The sequence below is a fragment of the Nerophis ophidion genome, linkage group LG12 (genome assembly GCF_033978795.1).
Source record: "Nerophis ophidion isolate RoL-2023_Sa linkage group LG12, RoL_Noph_v1.0, whole genome shotgun sequence".
Taxonomy (NCBI): Eukaryota; Metazoa; Chordata; class Actinopteri; order Syngnathiformes; family Syngnathidae; genus Nerophis; species Nerophis ophidion.
The window spans coordinates 50,225,023-50,249,350 of record NC_084622.1 but is presented as its reverse complement, the minus strand read 5'-3'; the positions used below and the strand labels follow the sequence as shown (position 1 = coordinate 50,249,350).

Sequence of the window (24,328 nt, the reverse complement as noted above, 5' to 3'; positions counted from 1 at the left end):
TATATATGTATATATATATATATATATATATATATATATATATATATATATATATATATATATATATATATATACATATATATACATACATACATATATATATATCTATATATATATAATTATTTATTTATCAAAGGTAAATTGAGCAAATTGGCTATTTCTGGCTATTTATTCAAGTGTGTATCAAACTGGTAGCCCTTCACATTAATCAGTACCCAAGAAGTAGCGCTTGGTTTCAAAAAGGTTGGTGACCCCTGGACTAGAGCGTTCAAGTTCAATAGCCATTCAGGTCTTCTGTCCGTCCATAGCGTTTCTACTTGTATGGATTCTTTATTAATACGGCAAGCAACGTTTGTAACTGTTACAGTATAACTAAAACAATTCTTACATACTCAACCGTCCATGTGAGATTGTCTGTAGGAATGTTTTCAAGCGTATTTTTAAGTGCTATCGTACGAAATTCCAATAAATCAGTCGTTTTTTGTTTTTCAATATCTCTTTATGAAAACTGAAATACCCAAAAAATACACTGACCATAAACGATTCCTTGAGGCAAAAAAAAAAAATGCAAAGTACTGTAGAATTAACTTTAACTTACAGTTGTGTGGATGTCATCATGAATCGCTTGCTGATGGCATCATAGCAGTAAAAATAAAATGTTTCCTCTTCAATTTCTCCCAGGTATGCACATATTACGATGTGAAACATGTCAAATTCACACATTTTTGTTTTAATGGGAATGAATCGAACTTCCTCATCTCAAAATGAAAAGCATGTGGTTTGCTGTCATTTGTAACTACCTTCTATTATTGGATATATTCCAAACTTGTCCCATCCAATTACAAAATGATAGTAACTACAATTGGATTTTGTTTCTGTCAATAGTTTTGTCTAATTTTTATTTGTGAACCAAAATGTCAGTTAATTGTGTTATCGTCTTACTCAATGTGCATTTGTTTTGATTAGTTACAGTATTGTCTTATGTTTACCTGCTCCAATGTAAAATACAAAACCCAGATAAAATAAACCGTTTTCAGGCCAGGGCAAGCGTGGCCCACCCATCCATGCCGTCCAAAAGTGCCAAGTGTAGAACTAAGGGTGTCAAACGTATGGCCTGCAGGCCAGATCAGGCCCGCAAACAGGTTTTATCTGGCCCGTGAAAAAAGTTTGCTAAGTATAAAAACAAGATTAGATTTTTGAATGAAAGAAACAGCTGTTTGAAATGTGCCCACTGGATGCCACAATAGCAATTATTCGAGTCCTCTGCCACAAGAGCGTGCACACTGCAAAAACTGAAATTTAAGTAAGATTGGATATCTCAAATAAGGGGGATATTTGCTTATTTTCTGTATAATAAGATAATTATTCTCACTAAATAGATTTGATGTTAGAGTGTTTTACTTGTTTTAAGTGTTTTGGTCCTACATTATCTTAGTAAGATATTACAGCTTGTTGCTGATATTTGATGACCTATATTGAGTAAAACATACTTGAAACTAGAATATCAACTGTTGCAAAGCTGTGTCATCAACACTCACATGTATAAAATTACTTTTTGAAGTAATAATTTCTTATTTCAAGCATGAAAAAAAAATCATGATGCCGAGCGCATATCATTATGTCAAGATAATGGCACTAGCATTTACTTAAATTAAGAATATTTTTCAACATGTTGAGCAAAATGGTCTCTTTTTTTTCTAAAAAGAAAAGTACACTTGTTATTAGTGAGAATATACTTATTTTAAGGTATTTTGGGTTCACTGAGGTTAGCTAATTAGGGTCCTTGGCCCATGGCAAAGGACTCACAGGAGTCCTTTGCCATGGGCCAAGGACCCTATTGAAACTGCTGTTTTATTATTATTCCGCACCTACGCGCTGTAATTTGACCCCCTTAACATGCTTCAAAACTCACCAAATTTGACACACACGTCGGTATAGCAAACCTTCCCAACATATTAAGCAACCAATCCCCCAAAATGAAAATTGCGCTCTAGCGCCCCCTAGCAAAAAATTACAGACAAAACTGCATGTAACTTCTGTTAGGAATGTCATGGCAACATGAAACAAAAACTCCTATGTAGGTCTGACTTAGACCCAATTTTCATACACTCACTTCTTTCAGCAAAAATCTACAGGAAGTTGGCAAAAACCCCTTCAAAATAAAATGTTCGCAAAAAATGCAATTTTTGCCTCTTTGCGTAGTAATTTGACCCCTTTAAAAGGCTTCAAAAGTCACCAAACTTGGCGCACACAAGGACTGGCGAATATTGCGATCTAATGAAAAAAACAAACCCCAAAACTCAAAATTGCGCTCTAGCGCTATTTTTGAATAAAACACTGAAAAAACTGCTCCTAGGAAGAAAACACAGACAAAACTGCTTGTAACTTCCGGTAAGAATGTTGGAGAGACATGATACAAAAACCTCTATGTAGGTCTCGCTTACACTTACATTTCATAGATTGACAACCCTCCAACAAAAATCAACAGGAAGTTTGCAATCCCCCCTTCAAAACAAAAGTTTTGTAAAAACCGGTCACCTTTCTTCAAACATTATCTCCTCTGAGTGCGTTTGTTGTTTTGGCTTCAAACTCGCACAGGAGAGAGATTGAACCCTTCTGATTAAAAGTATAGAACACAGTTTTGATAAGTTCTCAGGTTTTGATTTTACGCGCCTTCAAAGAACCCCTGTGCAAAGTCTCCTAAAAAATGTCATTTTTACCTCTTTGAGCTGTTATTTGACCCCCTTAAAATGCTTCTAAACTCACCAAACATGACACACACATCAGGTCTGGCAAAAATTGCGATCTGATGAAAAAACCTAACCTCAAAACTCAAAATTTCGCTCTACCGCCCCCCTAGGAATACAACACGGACAAACTGCTCCTATGAAGAAAACACAGACAAAACTACTTGTAACTTCTGGTAGGAATGTCAGAGAGACATGAAACAAAAAACACTATGTAGGTCTCACTTAGACCTACATTTTAATAATTAACATACTTTAGCAAAAATCAACAGGAAGTTTGATATTTTCACTTCAATACAACAACTGCATTACTTTCACAATGCATTAGATTCTCAAAATAGTGGCTCCAAGGCGTCTTGTAACGCTTATCCGGCCGTGGGTCTCGGGGGCAGCAGCCAAAGGCAGACCCGACCAACGCTGCTTGCAGCTTTAATTTTACTTGTTTTGGAAAGTCTTGACAAGCCGAATTTTCTTGTTCTATTGGCAGATCATTTTGCTTAGTTCAAATAAAATACCCCTCATTTCTGTATTTTTTTTTCTTTTTTTTGAACACCGAATTTTTGCAGTGCATGACTCCAGAGGGCACGGAGCTATGTGTCCTGTTAACATAGAGGACTGAGGACACATAAATATGCTGAAATAATATGTATTCCCCTTCAACTGTATGTGTGATTAATGAAATAAGTCCAAATTTAGAAGTGTTTTGTATCTGTGCTACACGTGTACAGAATGCCACATGATGTTAGTACATCACTTGAGGAAAATGGGTAAAGTACATTAACAACATCCTGTGATTTTATTTTTGATATTATTATTTGTTCCATCTTCTGATAGATTAAAAATGACCACCAATGGGAACATTTTAAAACTCTGCCAGACTCAAATCCACTTGATGAACATTACTACATCATTTATTCAGAAAGTAAAAATCACGACAAATTAGGATAGAATACTATTAACCGCAACATGTAAGTGTAAAAAAAACATCACAATTTATAGATTTTCAGATTGTGCCTGTTATATTTTAAAAAAGATAACAATCTGAAGTTGTCTTTTTTTTTAAATTATCATGCCCACTTTGGAATAGATTTTCCTCCACGTGGCCCCTGAGCTACAATGAGTTTGACACACCTACTGTAGACAGTGCTATTAAGGGCCAAATCAACTAATATCTAAATACCACATGCTAAACAGTGTGTGCAAACTATAAAACTGTGTATATTATTAGTGTGTGTGTTGCATGTGATTCACTTTGACTGTGTGTACAATTTACTCATTCATTTACCGCACATCCATATATATCATGCTCCTTCCTACCTGAGGCATTTGCTGCTTTGTAACATGCAGCAGGCATGTGCCACTTTTTATGGGCATTTTAGAAGCAGTCCTGCAGTGCATTTACAATAAAACCCACTCCTTTAGATGTTGGTACTAGCTGCGAGTGTGTGCTGGAATGTTCCAGATGCAAGTGTGATGTATTACATATACAATGATGTGTACATTATATTTAAAATCAATATTACATGTGTCCCAAGGTAAGATTGGCCCCCGGTCTCTAGTAAATGTAGTACATGATTATATTTGTACTACCTAATAAAAACTACTATAGTTATTTATACAACATTCTTTTCTATTGTTTGTCATACAATATTTCTTATCTAAAAGTTTTTCTTTTTAGAATGGTGCTGTTTTGGAGGCTGAGCACTGATTACATTGATTTTAATTAATTTCAATGACTTTTAATCATGACAAATTCATCTTTAGAATAACAAAAAATAGGAACCATTTTAAATTTCCTTGAAAAGTGAATCATGTAAGTCAGATTAAAGATATTTTCTTTTAGCAAATGATGAAGCAGACTAATTGGATGTTTAAGGGTATGCAGCATTTTTTTATGTTTTACCTGGTCGGTCAACCTGTTTGCCTCCGTACACCAATGTGGCCCCTTCTTTTACTCCAACCTCGCAGTACTCCAGCAGCTTGTCCAAATGGGCTTTGTGATTCTGAGGACCATGATCTGTAGATAGATCTAATGGGTCTCCAATCTTCATCTTCTTTATTTCCGCTACCTGAGAGTTTAGAAACACAAACAATGCAGCTTTTTTAAATTGTTTTTTATTTTGGGAAGTTGCGTGATGATTGATGGATGAATATAGTCTACCTGTGTGTACATTGATATAATCTTAGCAGTGGCGGGCCGTCAGGGCCAGCAAGGCCTTCTCTGCTGGCCTAACATAACCAGAAATCATCATCATAATTAAAGATTAAATTAATTTTTCATTTACTTTCCCTAAATATCTAAAAGTATTCATGTTCTCTTCATGGCATATTATGCTCCTTCCAGTGCTGTTGTTTTTTAGGTTACAGTTTGTATCCAATCAGAATTCAGCTAGCTTATGTTGCTATGCTGTACTAAATCTATCCGGTGCCTTAAAAATAAAATAATTCAGGCGTCTATGCACTGTAAGTGAACAGACACAGAGTTGATAGACAGTTGCAATAACCAATCAGATCACAAGTTGTTGTCAGTAAGACCTTTTAGCTGGCCTTACGCTGTGATTGGATACTCACTTGGGTCACCCAAGAGAGTATCCAATCACAAATTGCGAAAACAGGAAGTGGAAAGCCACAGAAAACATGCTGGGACTCACAAAGAAGGAGAGCAACATGTTGATTAGGTGGCAGATATATATATATTTGTAAGACTATTTTCAAGAAGCATATCTAAGAGAAACTACACCTTGTGAGACAAAGTCGACAATGAAATGGGGAAATGCCCGCCATTTCGATTCGGATCAACCGACTATGAGAGCTATACGGCGTCGAATGGGTTCTACGAATTCAAATATTTTCCTTTTTTTTTTTTCACGTTACTATTTTTTTTGCAATTTTAATTTTGAAAATACCACATAAGATATGTTTTCATTGCTAATGCGGGTTTATTGATTTTTAAATGCGCCAGCAAATAACCCGTTTTCTACACTGTTGTAGTGTGTGAATGTGTTTCTGTACAGTACTTCTCCAGCAATGGTCTTGTGGGGACATAAATTATGGTATTTTGAGTGAAATCCTTGAAGTCGGACATCACTGAAGGCCTTAGTGCAGGGGTGCCCATTACGTCGATCGCGAGCTACCAGTCGACCGCGGGGGGTGTGTCAGTCGATCTCGAGACAGGCTTTTAAAAAAAATAGACCTAAAAATTAGTGATCATCAATCTTCACCAAGACGTCACTTAAATGACATTCACGGTACCGGAGGGTCTTGTGAGATGACGCTGGCTACTGCAAGATCATTATTATGAAAAAATGACAGAGAGGAAGGCGAGAAACACTTTTTATTTCAACAGACTCTCGCGCCGTACCTTCCGTCAAAACTCTAAAGGCCGACTCCACATTTCCTATCTTCACAATAAAAGCCCTGCTTCATGCTGCCTGCGCTAACTAAATACAGAGTCTCTGAAAACTGGCGTGCACAAGCGATCCCTCAGAAAGCTGGCGTGCACATCACTTGTGCACGCCAGCTTTCTGAGACTCTTATTTTGTTAGCGCAGGCAGCATGAAGCAGGGCTTTTATTGTGAAGATAGGAAATGTGCAGTCGGCCTTTAGAGTTTTGACGGAAGGGACGGCGCGAAAGTCTGTTGAAATAAAAAGTGTTTCTCGCCTTCCTCTCTGTCATTTTTTCATAATAATGAACTGGCAGCAGCCAGCGTCATCTCACAAGACCCTCGGGTGCCGTGAATGTCAATCAAGCAAGCTACGGAATTTGCCGCCAATGTTTTTCTTGTAAAGTGTATGGAAGCTGGATGAATTAGATGCCAAAAACCAACCACTTTCATGTGGTATTGTACAGAAAGGACAATTTTTTTTCTCCTCCATTTGAAAATGTGGGCGTTATCATCATTACTGTCTGATTCCAATCAATGCAAGTCATCAGAATCAGGTAATACACCAACTTATACTCTTGTCTTTGTGAAAGAAAGACATCTATATGTGTTACACATGCTTGTATTATCATTAAACACATTTAACTTGTTTACAAAAATGTCTCTTTCATAAATAAATAAATATAAATGATATATATATAAATGAGGTAGATCCCCTCGAGTTGGTCAATTGAAAAGTAGCTCGCCTGCAGAAAAAGTGTGGGCACCCCTGCCTTAGTGGGAAAGGCACTGCCCGCCACTGAATATTATTATACATACAGCTGTTCTGTGATGTCCCCAGAGGTTTGTTAAAATAATATTGGCTAGCAAACAGAATGAAGTCCAAGAAACACAGGTCGATCTAAGCTGCCTAGGAATAATAATTACACGACACAAACTGAATTCTATGGAAGAGTGACAAGGAGAACACCACTTTTTAAATTTTTACAGAGAACCACAATAATCCATTAGGGTCTTGCCAGACATTCTTTTGGGGGACATAGCAAACTGTGGGAGATAGCATTCTGGGTCAAATGAGACAAAAATGGAAATGTAGGAAGGACTTTCTAAATGCAAAACTCTAAGTGTGGAGGAAAACTCATCACTGAAATCAACATTCTCCCTGTTGTGTGTGTGCATTTTTTTCAGCAGGTAGGGAAGATGGTTAGAGTTGATGGGAAAATGGATGGAAACAAACACAAGGCAATCTTGGGAGAAAACCCGTTGGAGTCTGCAAAAGTCTTGACTGAGTCCTCCTTACAACAGGACAACAACCCTAAACATTAAGACTTCAAGCCTGCACTACAAGGTAACAGTTTGAAAGAAAACATATTTATGTTACAATGGTCCAGTCAAACTCAACACAAATATCCAATATATAATCCCTGGCAATATTATTAAAAATCTGATATGATGATTTTTTGGTGAGAGATTCATTAGGTTTGCACCAAGAAAACAGATTAGATTACCGGTACGTTTTTAGCAGCGTTCATTGCTCTAAGCTTAAAATGTAAACAACCAAAATAGTGGTCAAAAATGCACTTTTGTGTTACAGTTCATTGACTAATCTATCCGTCCATTATTACCGCTTGTCCGTCTCAGGGTCACGGGTTTATTGACTAATATACGCTGAAATGCGTTTAACTTTAGTTCAAAATTAATTACTTTTGCAAATTGTGGTAGCGTCACAGTGCTTTTAACAGTGTTGAAGCTGAGCATTTATTGACTTCAATGGGGGACCGCAGAGTGGGTTGTTCCACTGCAGCCAAACGAGACAATCATTGGATAAATGCTCGGCTAAGTCCCGCTCATGGATGCAGAGTGAATGAGAAATGGATGCTGAACTTTCGCATGATGATCTGTCTGAGGCTGAATCCCATTTTGATTGGAAGCAAAATGAGCGAATCAGCGATCTTAAAACATAAACTACTGCCACAGCATGTTTCAAGTTTAATTTTACAATCTAAACTTTAGGTGACTTTTTCTTTTTAAAATCTAGCATCTTTATTTCTTTAATCTGTTATTTTAGACTGTACTCGTGTTTAAAGAGTAGCTGAAAATCTGCTTCCCTAACTAGAAAGACCAGCAGCCCCCACTGATTTTTGTCACATATGTGGCAGTCAACAGTCAACCTCCACAACATTCATGCTTCCAATACGTCTTCTGTGGAAACATTTCATTTTTTTTTTTTAATTCCTTGTCAGTGGCAAAAGCAGCTTGACCAAACTCACCACACGGCTGATGAATTCATCATGAATTGACTCTTCCACAAAAAGACGCCCAGCAGCAATGCAGTTTTCCCCTTTGTTGAAATACACAGAGCTCATGCCCTAGCAGGGAAAAACAAAAGCAATCAGGAGGGATATGATAGCTTCAAATTCTCACAAAAATTTAATGAAAACAGTAATAAAAAGCCATTTATCTCTGTTATCATAATTTGACAAAAACAAAAACAAATTGAGAGTACATTTACTGTCTAAATCAGTGGTTCTCAACCTTTTTTCAGTGATGTACCCCCTGTGAATTTTTTTTTTTAATTCAAGTACCTCCTAATCAGAGCAAAGCATTTTTGGTTGAAAAAAAAAGAGACAAAAAAGTAAAATACAGCACTATGTCATCAGTTTCTGATTTATTAGGTTGTATAACAGTGCAAAATATTGCTCATTTGTTGTGGTCTTTCTTGAACTATTTGGAAAAAAAGATATAAAAATAACTAAAAACTTGTTGAAAATCCATCTGGATTCATGAACTTAATTCCGAACATTTCTTCACAAAAACAGAAATCTTTAACATCAATATTTATGGAACATGTCCACAAAAATGAATATTGCATTGTTGCATTTCTTTTCACAGTTTATGAACTTACATTCATATTTTGTAGAAGTATTTTTGAATAAATATTTTTATAAAGGATTTTTAAAATGTTGCTATTTTTAGAATATTTAAAAAAAATCTCACGTACCCCTTGGCATGCCTTCAGGTACCCCCTTTTGAGAACCACTGGTCTAAATCACTCGTGTCGAAACCCACCACATCATTTTATGTGGCGCGCAAAAGCCTGAAATTATTATGCATCTTTTCTTACAAAATGTATTTAACTTTCCATTTTGACAGAAAAAAATAATATGTACTGCATGCAATTTCATATCTTCTAAACTGTATTTAATATTGCAAAAATATTATATTATCAAACATTCCAAACATTTCATACATTTGGAAATAAATACTTAAATATCAGCCTGTCTCATAATTTTTAAGCAAGTCATCCATCAAATTGTGCACTGTAAAAATGTAAAGAACTGGTAGTTCAGTCAACAAAATATTACAGTTAAAAAAAACAAAAAACAGTGGAATCGTTTTTTTCCCCACTTACGGCAATAAATTGTAAAAACAACTGTAGATTTTACAGTAAAATATACATTTTTTGTATACATTAGTTTTCAAATCACCTGACATGTATACTGTGTATATGTACATAATTTATCCATTTTTAATAAATTTTTTTACATACATGTAACAGGTTATATATTTTTTATTATTCAATGTATCAAATGTGATGAATATTTAATGGACCACAATGGAAACAAGCCTTTTCGATTTTTATGCCATCAATTTGCCTTTTTAAAGCATTACACGGATTCAATTCTTTAAGATGTCAATAAACTTCTCAATCAATAACCCTACCCCCAACCCCCACCCACAGTTTGTCAAAATGTACCCAAATTTGGCCTAAACGTTTGTGCTGCAAAATGTTTTGTCTAACTATTCTAGATTTTACGGTATTAATGATTTCTAGTATTTATGTTGTCAATGTGTTATTATTCACAATCAGCCCCCCCAACCTTGTCAAAATCCCCTTAAACGTGTCCCATTCTTTTTGCTGGTTTGTGACCAGCACACAAAAAACTGAACATAAAAACGGGTAATGGTCACTGTAGCATCTGTTACTACTCTCCACTTACTTTCTACTGCTTATAAATTGGACAACAATGTAATATCCAACTCATTACCCCATTGACAGATTACCGTATTTTTTGGACTATAAGTCGCAGTTTTTTTCAGTTTGGCCAGGGGTGCGACTTATACTCAGGAGCGACTTATGTGTGAAATTATTAACACATTACCGTAAAATATCAAATAATATTATTTATCTCATTCACGTAAGAGACTAGACGTATAAGATTTCATGGGATTTATGGATTAGGAGTGACAGATTGTTTGGTAAAGGTATAGCATGTTCTATATGTTATAGTTATTTGAATGACTCTTACCATAATATGTTAGGTTAACATAGCAGTTGCTTATTTATGCCTCATATAACGTACACTTATTCAGCCTGTTGTTCACTATTCTTTATTTATTTTAAATTGCCTTTCAAATGTCGATTCTTGGTGTTGGGTTTTATCAAATACAATTTCCCAAAATATGCGACTTATACTCCATTGCGACTAATATATGTTTTTTTCCTTCTTTATTATGCATTTTCGGAAGCGACTTATACTCCGAAAAATACGGTAGTCCTTGTTCCTGTACCATCATTAAAACAAATAAATCCCTTTCATCCAGCTCATTTTGTGAGTATTCGAGTAGACGTTCTCACACAGTTTCTTTTATCTGGGGGCATTAGACTACAGGTTTTTTTCACTCTTTCTTGTCTCTCCTTCTCACAGAGAGTTAAAACAATCGCACCTTGTCACATACTGTCGCACGTGCAACATAGGCCTGGGCGACATATCGAGTTTGTAAGATGAATCGATATGTTTTAAATAGGGGTGGGCAAATGAATGCGTTAATTACGCGTTAACTCATCAATCTATTAACGCCGACAATTATTTTATCGCACATTTGCATATGTTGTTTACATGCTTTTATTTTGTTAACGCCTTTTCTTAACAAGATGGCATCGCCCGGATGTACTTCGGCGTCGAGGGGCTCTTGGTAAAGATGGAACATTTGGCAAAAATACCGGACAATTCTGCAAATTTCATGGCTGGCTTACAGCGTGGTCACTCCGGGATCACTTACGACCGCCAGACAATTCTGGATGTGGATAGATCGGGCCGTTTTGGACTGAATGACGCGTGCTTGCTAGACCAGCTAGCTAGCATGGGAATACTTTGCCGGCTACATCCAGCGGCCTGTGAAGCAGCGGAGTATATGTGTTGTCTGTCTATTTATGAATAATGCAGACGAGGAGTGTTGGCTGAGTTCTTAACGTTTACTTTCAGAGCGTGCATATCACAACATACAAGATGCCGTCATGGCGACACAACCTATACCGGGCTACCGCGCATGCTAGTCACTCCTGTTGCATGCTGGGTAGGGTAGTTCTTTTTTTCCCTGGCTCATAACATCACAATATAGTACCATGTATATGATGCGTTCAGTTTATCAAAGCACCAAGCAAACAATCGGAAAATTCCCATCACATCAATTCCTAGATATGGTCATAATTATTTTAAGTGCAATACGCAGAATAAACACAACATTATTAATATTGCTACTACGGATAATTTGATCAAAAATTACCTAAAACAGCCCACTACCTATAATGTAGTTTTTTTAAACATAAGATCCCTGATAAAAAAAAATGTTTCTGCTGTTACCTCAGAAATTGCCTGTTCAGATGTTATGATTGTGGCTCAGAGATTTGTATGTAGATTATATTTATTTTCCATAACAAACAGGATAACTTAAATACCCTGGCAGTGGCAATAAGCTTAAATGTTTGTATTTACATTTTTTGAGTTGATTTTCATAAAATATGCTATTTAACTGCTACTGTTTAACAAGGACTGATTTAAATTGTGTTTGCACAACAAATGTTTTGGTGCTTTTGTTCATGTGGGAGAATATTCCAATAAAGGTGCACTACACACTACTTTTGAATTCATTATTGGGCTTTATGTATACAATGCAGTTAATCGCGTTTAATCGGAGAAATAGTGTGATTAACTTCGATTACATTTTTTAATCGTTGCCCAGCCCTAGTTTTTAAACAACATATGAATTAAGAAAATATAGTAATATGGATATAATTTATTTCACAGTAAAAAGACCAAAGGCCGCTTATTTGTTGTGTTCCTTGTTCTCCCTTTCTTCCCTCCACCAGATACTAAACCCCTCCCCTTCCTCTTTCCAAGACATGCTTGCACTATTAGAACATCCATGATTGATTGGTTGTGTCACCACCTGCTGCCACCTTGTGGTTCGTATTCATTTTTCCTCTGTTGGTGCAGTTGACCTTGTTGACCTTCACTTCATTTCTCTTTCCCCGAGAGTTCCTGTTTCCCCATTGTGGGCGGTGTTGTGAGACGTGCACAGCTGCTTCCCATTTACACCCGCATTATATTTAAGCAGCACCTTGGCAGCTGGATGGCACTTGGTGATTCCACTCCTTGGCTCTCCAATCCTGACGACTTCCATGTTTTGTGTTTCGTACTGCCTGTTATGGTGGCCGCTCCTGGTCCCATCCCGCTTGGTGTCTACGTCAGCAGTTGCACGTCTTGCAACTCCAACCCAAGTTTGTTCTAGTTTTATATAATAGTTTTTGTTTTTTCCACGGTGCCCATTTTGAGTTCTCCTTTTTGCATCGTCGCCTTTTGTTCTCTCCTGTGAGGAGCACCTTTTTGTGAGTACGCTACCCAAGTAAAGAGCTGTTCGACTCACCTCTTGTCTGTTTGCATCTTTGGGTTCCTCTTAAAATGTGTTATACCAAGCCGTGACAGAATCACCAAGTCATTATGGAACCCGCAGACGAAGATCCTGTTCGACGGGCTCTCAGGGCTCATGGCCAGCAAATAAGCCATCATGAACAGAGTTTGGCTAACCTGACAACACTGGTGCAAGAACTGCACACCCGCATGTTTGTCCTTCACACCCTCCCAGGCTCGGAGGTAGCTCAACCTGCAGCTGGAAACTCTGGTTCCTCCGACGCCTCGACATCGGGTTTTTGTACCCGAGAACCCAGCATACCACACCAACCCAGGTATGTGGGGGACTTTGGAAAATGCAGACTTTTTTTATACCAGTGCTCTTTAGCATTTGCACAGTAGCCTCACTCGTACTCATCGGACCCCGCCTGTGTGGCATATATACTCAGTCTACTGGCTGGAAGAGCAGCACGCTGGGCTATGGAGATATGTGAGAGCAAACCGGAACTTCGTTCCAGTCCACCCCTGTTTTCTGCTGAGCTGCGCAGCATTTTTGACCACCGTGTGAGGGAAGGAGAGGCAGGCAGCCGCCTCCTCGCTACTCGCCAGGGGTCCTCCTCCGTAGCCGACCATTCAATCTCCTTCCGGATCCTGGCAGTGGAGAGTGGCTGTGGGGAAAGGGCATTGCGGGGAATATTCCTGGCTAGCCTTAGCCCCCGCATCCAAGACGAGCTGGCTGCCGGTGACGAAACACAGACCCTTGAGGAGCTCATCTCGCTTTACATCCGATTGGACAACCACCTACGAGAGCGACAAGCCCAAAAGGGAAGGGATCCTCCATCCACCAGATGGCAGTCACCTACCAGGTTTCCACAATCACTGTCCAAGCCTCAGGAAGGGTCTCTTCCGCCTTCTGACTGCAGTGCCCTGTAGGAGGGGCTAGAGGGCGCGATACCCATGCAGCTGGGTGGCAGCCGTCTGTCATCGGCAGAGTGGATTCGACGGCTGAGGTTGCGGCTATGCCTGTACTGTGGAGCTGCGGACCACGTCGTCGTTCGCTGTCCTGCGCGCCCTACTAGGGGCCGTCCTGCTTCCACCGGAGATATTCCTCGACCAAGTTTACCACATTCGCCGACTGCCCCGGCAGCAACATCTGCATCTTCTCCGCTGATGGGAAGACTTCAAATGGAAGGTACTCTGTCATGGGGGGCGGGGAATCGTGCCCTATTAAGGCACTTATTGACTCAGGGGCAGATGAGAACATTATTGACAATGGGCTTGTTGAGTCGTTAAAGATTCCTACTGTGGAAGTGGAACGCATTAAGACTGTTAGCTCACTTGACGGGCGTCACCTTGCTAATATTACGCATCAAACACACGCCACATCCCTCCTTATTTCGGGAAACCACCGTGAGAAGGTTAGTTTTTTTTTATAATGCCTTCTCGTTCAGGACCCGTAGTTCTTGGTCTTCCTTGGTTGCAACGTCACAGTCCCAGCATAGATTGGACCACACTAAAGATTACTAATTGGAGTATGTTTTGTCATAGTCACTGTTTGCGCTCCGCTTCGTCTCCTATTAAGCCCGTCACTGGTCCTAGTCTTCAACCCCCTAATCTGCCACTGATTCCTGAAGAATATCATTCCCTTAGTGATGTCTTTTGTAAAGACCAGGCTACGTCGTTAACCCCCCACCGCCCATATGACTGTGCCATTGACCTCCTTCCAGGGTCGACGCTACCTTCTTCACGGCTGGACAATATTTCACGTCCCGAACAGCATACTATGGAAGAATATACATCTCCTCTTCATTCACCGCCGGACACATTCGTCCGTCTTCTGCTCCCGTGACGGCTGGGTTTTTTTTTTTGTTAAGAAGAAGGATGGAGGGTTGCGTCCCTGAATAGACTATCAATCCATCCATCTATCCATCCATCTTCTTCCACGATCGCGAGGGGTTCCCAGGCCAGCCGGGAGACGTAGTCTTCCCAAAGTGTCCCGGATCTTCCCCGTGGCCTCCTAAACACCTCCCGCCGGGCGTTCGGGTGGCATCCTGACCAGATGCCCGAACCACCTCATCTGGCTCCTCTCAATGTGGAGGAGCTTTACTTTGAGTTCCTCCTGGATGGCAGAGCTTCTCACCCTATCTCTGAGGGAGAGCCCCTCAACCCGGCGGAGGAAACTAATTTTGGCCGCTTGTACCCGTGATCTTATCCTTTCGGTCATGACCCAAAGCTCATGACCATAGGTGAGGATGGGAACGTATATCGACCGGTAAATTGAGAGCTTTGCCTTCCGGCTCAGCTCCTTCTTCACCACCATTTTGAAATATTTGCACAGCTATGTTATTTATTTTATGTAGAAATAATATTTTTTCTATTTTATTTATACATTGTTTGTTTTTCTATGTCATTTATGTTATATGATTATTTGCTACTTAAACAGTCTCTTTTCTGTGCTGTTAATACCCATCTTGACTAACTGGGTTAATAAAAGTGCCACTGACTGTTTATAGTAGAGTTGTCAATTCACTTAAATTTCAGTGAATCTCACTCAAAAATGAATATCTGTATATAAATATTTTCACGGGAAAATATATCAAGATATACATCGAATATCGAGTTTAAGTAAACATATATCGAGATACAGTTTTTCGTTCACATCGCTCAGCCCTACTCTATACTATTCTGTCTGTTTTGTCCATCTAATTGAAGCAAAGGATTGGTGAATCACATTATTGGCAGAACCGTGCAGCTCTCATTCCGATTATTATTCATTTTTTTACCCGTTTAATGACCAAAAAGGGGCGTCTCTTACCATGCGAACAGCCTTGTCCATGTCACAGTCACTAAAGATGATGAGAGGTGACTTCCCTCCCAGTTCCAGAGAGACTTTCTTTAAGTTACTGAGTGCACAGCTTTAAGGGAATGTAAAAAAGATGAAGATCATTTGGCAGTAAAATCATGTAATGGGCAAATACTTAAACAATTCATACCTTTTCATGATTTGTTTGCCAATGGGAGTTGAACCAGTGAAGCCCAGCTTGCGCACATCTGGGTGATCAGCCATGCGCTGCCCCACCATTCCTCCTGGAGAGGAAAGCATGTTTCATTTACTAAGGTTTAAAAAGCGGTTCCTAATAAGATGTTGCAGCAATAATGCTTTTGGTGTACCTGAGCCTGGTGCAATGTTGATGACTCCTTTTGGAATACCAGCTTTAACTGACAACTCAGCGAATTTTAATGCTGTTAGTGGAGTTACCTGGACATATGAGAGACATCGTATGCCTGACTTAAATATATTGAAGTCAAATATACTTGAGGCAATAAAAATAACACAGGATATAATGGCAGTAAAACCTTTATGTCTAGTTACCTGCGCTGGTTTCAGAACAAGTGTGTTTCCAGCTGCAAGGCAGGCAGCACTTTTCCAAGCTAACATCATGAGGGGGTAGTTCCAAGGGATGATGATTGCACACACGCTGGCACAGAAACATACAATCACTGAATAACAATACAAAATACAAATATCAACATTCAATGTAATGTAAAATAGTAAAATATTTCTAATACTCCATAAATCTTACCCTATAGGTTCTTTTTTAGTAAAGGTGAGATTGTGGTTTGGTCTGGCTTGGTTAATGGGGATTGTCTTGCCCTGCAAATATATGAGATGTATCGTGTGCCTGACTGAAATAAATTGACACAAAAACATACATGAAGAGGCCTTGGAAGAAACACGAGACATAATGGCAGTAAATCCTGCGCTGGTTTCAGAACAAGTGTGTTTCCGGCTGCAAGGCAGGCAGCACTTTTGTGTTTTACTTTAGTGAAGTGAAGTGAAGTGAATTATATTTATATAGCGCTTTTTCTCTAGTGACTCAAAGCGCTTTACATAGTGAAACCCAATATCTAATTTTTACATTTAAACCAGTGTGGGTGGCACTGGGAGCAGGTGGGTAAAGTGTCTTGCCCAAGGACACAACAGCAGTGACTAGGATGGCGGAAGCGGGAATCAAACCTGCAACCTTCAAGTTGCTGGCACGGCCACTCTGATATTAAACACCTGTATTATTTTACGGTACATTGCTGCTAATCATATTCAGGTTCATGTATGAGGAAACGAGACTATATCAACAGTCAGTTTTTTAATGTTATCCCTAATACTTGACACATGACTATGGAAGGAAGCTTAAAGGTATAGTGTAGTACCGCGATACTGATGAATCATATTCGATATTATACCGCCTCTAAAAAGTACCGGTACCCCACCCGTCGTGTTATGCAGAACTCCCTCAGGAAGAGGTGCTTTAAGACATGGCTAGTGAGCCGGCGGCTAATGTCTGTCCTGCAGTCAGCAGTGTTGTAACTACATCAATATCACTCATTCTTGTCTCCATGGAAACAAATCAAGTACAGTTATTTCAAATATCCATCAGAGCCATGATGATGGATGAGTAAAAACTTGTCTATAGTTGACAAAGTCAACACAAGATTTCATTATGTTCGATCATTAACCATTAGGGTGACCAACTAAACTTTAACACACTGATCACATGTGAATGAAGAGCATAATTAATCAACTGCCATACATATCACACTAAGGATGACCGTGGGAACAACGCCAACACTATCATAAACATGTGCCATAAAATGAAACTAAACAACAATGACAAACACATGTTGGGATAACATGTGCCCCGCAACACAACATAAACACTACAGAACAAATTCCCTGCAGCACCAACTCTTCTGGGATGCTACAATATAAACAAACGCCATTGGTGGCGCTACACCTAACATCCACTGTAACGATCCATCCATCCATCCATACATCCATCTTCTTCCGCTTATCCGAGGTCGGTGTCCTGGGTCTTCCCCGTGGCCTCCTACCAGTTGGACATGCCCTAAAAACCTCCCTCGGGAGGCGTTCGGGTGGCATCCTGACCAGATGCCCGAACCACCTCATCTGGCTCCTCTCCATGTGGAGGAGCAGCGGCTTTACGTTGAGTTCCTCCCGGATGGCAGAGCTTCTCACCCTATCTCTAAGGGAGAGCCCCGCCACACGGCGGAGGAAACTCATTTCCGCCGCTGGTACCCGTGATCTTATCCTTTCGGTCATGACCCAAAGCTCATGACCATAGGTGAGGATGGGAACGTAGATCGACCGGTACATTGAGAGCTTTGCCTTCCGGCTCTGCTCCTTTTTCACCACAACAGATCGGTACAACGTCCGCATTACTGAAGACGCCGCACCGATCCGCCTGTCGATCTCACGATCCACTCTTCCCCCACTTGTGAACAAGACTCCTAGGTACTTGAACTCCTCCACTTGGGGCAGAGTCTCCTCCCCAACCCGGAGATGGCACTCCACCCTTTTCCGGGAGAGAACCATGGACTCGGATTTGGAGGTGCTGATTCTCATTCCGGCCGCTTCACACTCGGCTGCGAACCGATCCAGTGAGAGCTGAAGATCTCGGCCAGATGAAGCCAACGGGACCACATCGTCTGCAAAAAGCAGAGACCTAATCCCGCGGCCACCAAACCGGAACCCCTCAATGCCTTGACTGCACCTAGAAATTCTGTCCATAAAAGTTATGAACAGAATCGGTGACAAAGGGCAACCTTGGCGGAGTCCAACCCTCACTGGAAACGTGTCCGACTTACTGCCGGCAATGCGGACCAAGCTCTGACACTGATCGTACAGGGATCGGACTGCCATAATAAGACAGTCCGATACCCCATACTCTCTGAGCACTCCCCACAGGACTTCCCGAGGGACACGGTCGAATGCCTTCTCCATGTCCACAAAGCACTTGTAGACTGGTTGGGCAAACTCCCATGCACCCTCAAGAACCCTGCCGAGAGTATAGAGCTGGTCCACAGTTCCACGACCAGGACGAAAACCACACTGTTCCTCCTAAATCCGAGGTTCGACTATCCGGCGTAGCCTCCTCTCCAGTACACCTGAATAAACCTTACCGGGAAGGCTGAGGAGTGTGATCCCACGATAGTTGGAACACACCCTCCGGTCCCCCTTCTTAAAGAGAGGGACCACCACCCCGGTCTGCCAATCCACAGGTACCGCCCCCGATGTCCACACAGCATCCAGAGCCTTAAGGAACTCTGGGCGGATCTCCTCCACCCTGGGGCCTTGCCACCGAGGAGCTTTTTAACTACCTCAGCAACCTCAGCCCCAGAAATAGGAGAGTCCACCACAGATTCCCCAGGCACTGCTTCCTCGTAGGAAGACGCGTTGGTGGGATTGAGGAGGTCTTCAAAGTATTCCTTCCACCTATCCACAACATCCGCAGTTGAGGTCAGCAGAACACCATCCGCACCATACATGGTGTTGACAGTGCACTGCTTTCCCTTCCTGAGGCGGCAGATGGTGGTCCAGAATCCTTTCGAAGCCATCCGGAAGTCATTTTCCATGGCTTCCCCAAACTCTTCCCATGTCCGAGTTTTTGCCTCTGTGACCGCTGAAGCTGCACACCGCTTTGCCTGTCGGTACCTGTCCACTGCCTCTGGAGTCCTATGAGCCAAAATAACCCGATAGGACTCCTTCTTCAGCTTGACGGCATCCCTCACCGCCGGTGTCCACCAGCGGGTTCTAGGATTACCGCCACGACAAGCACCAACTACCTTGCGGCCACAGCTCCGATCAGCCGCCTCGACAATAGAGGTGCGGAACATGGTCCACTCGGACTCAATGTCCAGCACCTCCCTCGTGACATGTTCAAAGTTCCTCCGGAGGTGGGAATGATACCAAGTACAATTGCTTATCTAGTCGATACTACTATGATTACATTGATATATTTTAGCATCACAAAATGTTCCTTCCTTATGAAAAAAAATATATTATGTTTATAAACTCAGGAAATATGTCCCTGGACACATGTGGACTTTGAATATGACCAATGTATGATCCTGTAACTACTTGGTATCGGATTGATACCCAAATTTGTGGTATTATCCAAAACTAATGTAAACTATCAAACAATTGAAGAATAAGTGATTTTTAGGTTTTAACAGAAGTGTAGATAGAACATGTTCAAAGAGAAAGTAAGCAGATATTAACAGTAAATGAACAAGTAGATTAATCATTCAATTTGTACCACTTGTCCTTAATAATTTTGACAAAATAAAAGACACAATATGTTACTGCATATGCCAGCACCTAAATTGGGAGCCTTTGTTTGTTTACTTACTATTAAATGACATGTTGTCTTGTATATTCACTGTTTTATTAAGGACACACTTGCAATAAGAAACATATGTTTAATGTACTGTAAGATTTTTTGTACAAATATAGCCAATAATGACATTTTTGATGTCCCCTTTATTCTAGAAAAGTACTGAAAAGTACCGAAATATTTTGGTACCGGTCCCATATTATTGGTATCAGGACACCACTAATGCACAGTTGTGTTAGCATCATGCTCTATGGCTGTTTTACTGTCAGTGGTACTTGTGCATGGCAAACAGTGGATACAAATTGAAGAAGGAGGGTTATGCCCACCTTTTTCAAATGTATCTAAAATCAAAAGCTATGTCTGAATTACAATAGGATACCCCTATCAGGACAGGGGTCCCAAACATATATCCAAACAGGTGTTGGAATTGATAAAGCAGGCTAACATTAAGCTCCTGGAATGGACTTCTCCAAGCCACACCCCAAATATTATTGGATTATGCTTCAATGCAGCTGTACCCAGAAAACAACCAATTTAAATAAACTACCAATTCCACAAAGAAGAGTGTTTGAATATCAAGTCAGAGGTAAAACATAAAAAGGGACATTTAACATTTGAGATGTCACATGAAAACAAACTGAAATAAAAACCTTTACAAACAAAACTCTACCTGGATTTTGTCACACCAGCCAGCAAAGTAGCGAAATGTCTGAATAGACATGCCAACATGAGTCTTCAAGGCCAGTGTGTACACAGCTCCTGAGTCCATTGCCTCAATCGTTGCCAGTTCATCCTGGTGTTGCTCCATCAGATCTGCAAGCCTTCATTGCAAGTGAGGAAGCATAGTATTAAACCTTTGAGATGGTATTGATAGTATTGAACCTTTCAGAGATGCTACCTTAGTAGAAGCATATAAGTCCCATCTTAAAACCCATCTGTATACTATAGCCTTTAAATCAGGGGCGCTCACACTTTTTCTGCAGGTGAGCTACATTTCAATTGACCAAGTCGAGGAGATCTACCTCATTCCTATTTATAATTTATATTTATTTATTTATGAAAGATACATTTTTGTTAACAAGTTAATGGTGTTTAATGATAATACAAGCATGTTTAACACACATAGATTTCTTCTTTCATGAAGACAAGAATATAAGTTGGTGTATTACCTGATTCTGATGACTTGCATTGATTGGAATTAGACAGTGGTGCTGATAACGTCCGCATTTTCAAATGGAGGAAAAAAAAAGTCCTCCTTTCTGTCCAATACCACATGAAAGTGGTTGGATTTGGCATCTCATTTGTCCAACTTGCATACTCGTTTTTAAACACTTTGTTATGAGAGTAGCATATGTGTGTGGCCCTTTAATGTCTGGCAGCAGGTGAGTGACGTCAGTGAGTGTGCGGGTGGGCAAGCAAGTGAGAAAGCGGTCGCTGAGGGCGGGGGAGAAATACATTGGCATCAAACTCCGTAGCTTGCTAGCTTGTGCACGCTAGCTTTCTGAGACTCTTACTTTGTTAGCACAGGCAGGATGAAACAGGTCTTTTATGGCGAAGACAGGAACTGTGCAGTCGGTCTTTACAGTTTTGACAGTAGGTACAGAGTCTCTAGAAAAAAAATGTGTTTCTCTGCGTCCGCCCTGTTAGTGATTTTTTTCTTAAATATGAGCTCGCAGCAGCCAGCGTCATCTCACAAGATCCTCGGGTGCCGAGAATGTCAAACAACTGACGAAAGTGAAGTCTTGGTATGATTGATGATTGCTCATTTTTATGTCTATTTTTTAATGCCTGGCTTGAGATCGACTCACACACACTCTCCGAGATCGACCAGTCGATCGCGATCGACGTAATGCCCACCCCTGCTTTAAATAGACCATCATTTTTAAGACCAGTTAATCTGCTGTCTTTCTTTACTGCTCTGCCCCCCTCTCCTGCGTGGATAGGTTATCAGGTGACCACGGAGGAGGCGAAAGCTAGTCCAAGTCGGGACCTGGGGGGGACCACTCCTCTGTGCATCAGGTCTGCACCACTGGGGTTCCCGATATGACTTTTTCATTTCTGATATCAACCCAATATTGAAGTTAAGTGTTGGCTGACACCGATTTTAAAACCAATATGGCAGAAGGGTGGAACAGGGGTTAGTGCATGAGCCTCACAATACAAAGGTCCTGAGTAGTCCTGGGTTCAATCCCGGGCTCGGGATCTTCCTGTGTGGAGTTTGCGTGTTCTCCCCGTGACTGCGTGGGTTCCCTCCGGGTACTCCGGCTTCCTCCCACCTCCAAAGACATGCACCTGGGGATAGGTTGATTGGCAACACTATATTGGCCCTAGTGTGTGAATGCGAGTTTGAATGCTGTCTGTCTATCTGTGTTGGCCCTGCGATGAGGTGGCGACTTGTCTAGAGTGTACCCAGCCTTCCGCCCAAATGCAGCTGAGATAGGCTCCAGCACCACCCGCGACCCCAAAAGGGACAAGCGGTAGAAAATGGATGGATGGATGATAGCAACAGGAATCATAGTACATACTTTTAATATTTTGTATAAATGGTAGAAAAGGTTTGATCAAGTTAAATTAGTCAAACAGAGAATAATGTGTATAAAAACAAACCTTACTGTAGAGTTATGCTTTTAAAGTAGAGTGGTAATTGTTCTAGTGATCACCTATAATTCATAAAGTTAAGCTCATGACGCAATAAATTGAATGATGTGGACATGTTTGTTACTGGATACTTTGTAATACGCTTTTGCCTTGGAAAGTTTTTATGTGTAAATAATGTAACATGCAACTATCTATCCATCCATTTTCCACGGCTTGTCCCTCTCGGGGAGCCTATCCCGGCTGCACTCGAGGGGAAGGCGATTACACCCTGGAGAAGTCGCCACCTCATCACAGGGCCAACACAGATAGACCTTTAAAATTATTTTATTTTTACATTTAAAAATGTGCTGTTACAGACTGCAATATTATTCAATTGAGAGCATTTATTACATATGTCTGTCTTGTGTGCTTAGTTTTTGTGTAGCTGTTAGCTCGTCATAGCCTATAGCCTACCATGTTTACCTTTTGTAAATGACTTAACTAAAATACAAGAAAATACCAACCTTGTGTGCTTATTGGCAGACCCTTAGATGTTAACTGGCTGTCCAGGTTTGCACAATGAACGCGCCTCATGAATGCTTGTATCAGACATTTGAGATGCAAACCGATATCATCCGATAGTTATTTTTTATGGGTGAGATTGGACCCATCCATCCATCCATCTTCTTCCGCTTATCCGAGGTCGGGTCGCGGGGGCAGCAGCCTAAGCAGGGAAACCCAGACTTCCCTTTCCCCAGCCACTTCGTCAAGCTCTTCCCGGGGGATCCCGAGGCGTTCCCAGGCCAGCCGGGAGACATAGTCTTCCCAACGTGTCCTGGGTCTTCCCCGTGGCCTCCTACCGGTTGGACGTGCCCTAAACACCTCCCTAGGGAGGCGTTCGGGTGGCATCCTGACCAGATGCCCGAACCACCTCATCTGGCTCCTCTCGATGTGGAGGAGCAGCGGCTTTACTTTGAGTTCCTCCCGGATGGCAGAACTTCTCACCCTATCTCTAAGGGAGAGACCCGCCACACGGCGGAAGAAACTCATTTCGGCCGCTTGTACCCGTGATCTTATCCTTTCGGTCATGACCCAAAGCTCATGACCATAGGTGAGGATGGGAACGTAGATCGACCGGTAAATTGAGAGCTTTGCCTTCCGGCTCAGCTCCTTCTTCACCACAACGGATCGGTACAACGTCCGCATTACTGAAGACGCCGCACCGGTCCGCCTGTCGACCTCACGATCCACTCTTCCCTCACTCGTGAACAAGACTCCTAGGTACTTGAACTCCTCCACTTGGGGCAGGGGCTCCTCCCCAACCCGGTGATGGCATTCCACCCTTTTCCGGATTGGAGCAATATTCCAATATTAATATGGGCTCTGGACACCCTTATTATTCAACGTTGCTAAATTCGCAATTTTTTTAAATTACTGTAATTTCCGGACCATAGGGCGCACCGGATTATAAGGCGCACTGCGAATGACTGGGTCTAGTCAGGTCTATTTTCATACAAAAGGCGCATCAGATTATATTGAAAACACTATCTTGTGGTCTACATAACATGTAATGGTGATTCTTTGGACAAAATGTTGCACAGATTATGTTTTACAGACAATGTTCAAGTTGATTTCTGACAGTCGCTTCAGAATGCGCTGTTTTGTGGGCGGTCTTATTTACGTGGCTCACCTTCGGCAGTGTCTTCTCCCCGTCATCTTTGTTGTAGCGGTGGAGT

At 41.0% G+C, this 24,328-nt stretch overlaps 1 protein-coding gene and 1 long non-coding RNA gene across 2 annotated transcripts in view; one reads left to right on the top strand and one right to left on the bottom strand.

Annotated features, from left to right (window-relative positions):
* Positions 1 to 13,490, top strand: part of LOC133563522 (uncharacterized) — a 34,793-nt gene extending 21,303 nt beyond the window's left edge. The window contains exons 2-3 of the long non-coding RNA XR_009809060.1: positions 7,319 to 7,478; positions 12,313 to 13,490. This is a non-coding gene — a long non-coding RNA (uncharacterized LOC133563522). The remainder of the gene's footprint in view (positions 1 to 7,318; positions 7,479 to 12,312) is intronic.
* The window catches only part of LOC133563520 (mitochondrial 10-formyltetrahydrofolate dehydrogenase-like), a 97,681-nt gene that overhangs the window by 10,138 nt on the left and 63,215 nt on the right, over positions 1 to 24,328 (bottom strand). The window contains exons 13-20 of the mRNA XM_061917683.1: positions 20,686 to 20,836; positions 16,407 to 16,477; positions 16,196 to 16,301; positions 15,994 to 16,081; positions 15,816 to 15,909; positions 15,638 to 15,737; positions 8,401 to 8,499; positions 4,651 to 4,816 (exon numbers count right to left, since the gene is read on the bottom strand). Of these exons, the coding sequence (XP_061773667.1) occupies positions 4,651 to 4,816; positions 8,401 to 8,499; positions 15,638 to 15,737; positions 15,816 to 15,909; positions 15,994 to 16,081; positions 16,196 to 16,301; positions 16,407 to 16,477; positions 20,686 to 20,836 (875 nt within the window). The remainder of the gene's footprint in view (positions 1 to 4,650; positions 4,817 to 8,400; positions 8,500 to 15,637; positions 15,738 to 15,815; positions 15,910 to 15,993; positions 16,082 to 16,195; positions 16,302 to 16,406; positions 16,478 to 20,685; positions 20,837 to 24,328) is intronic.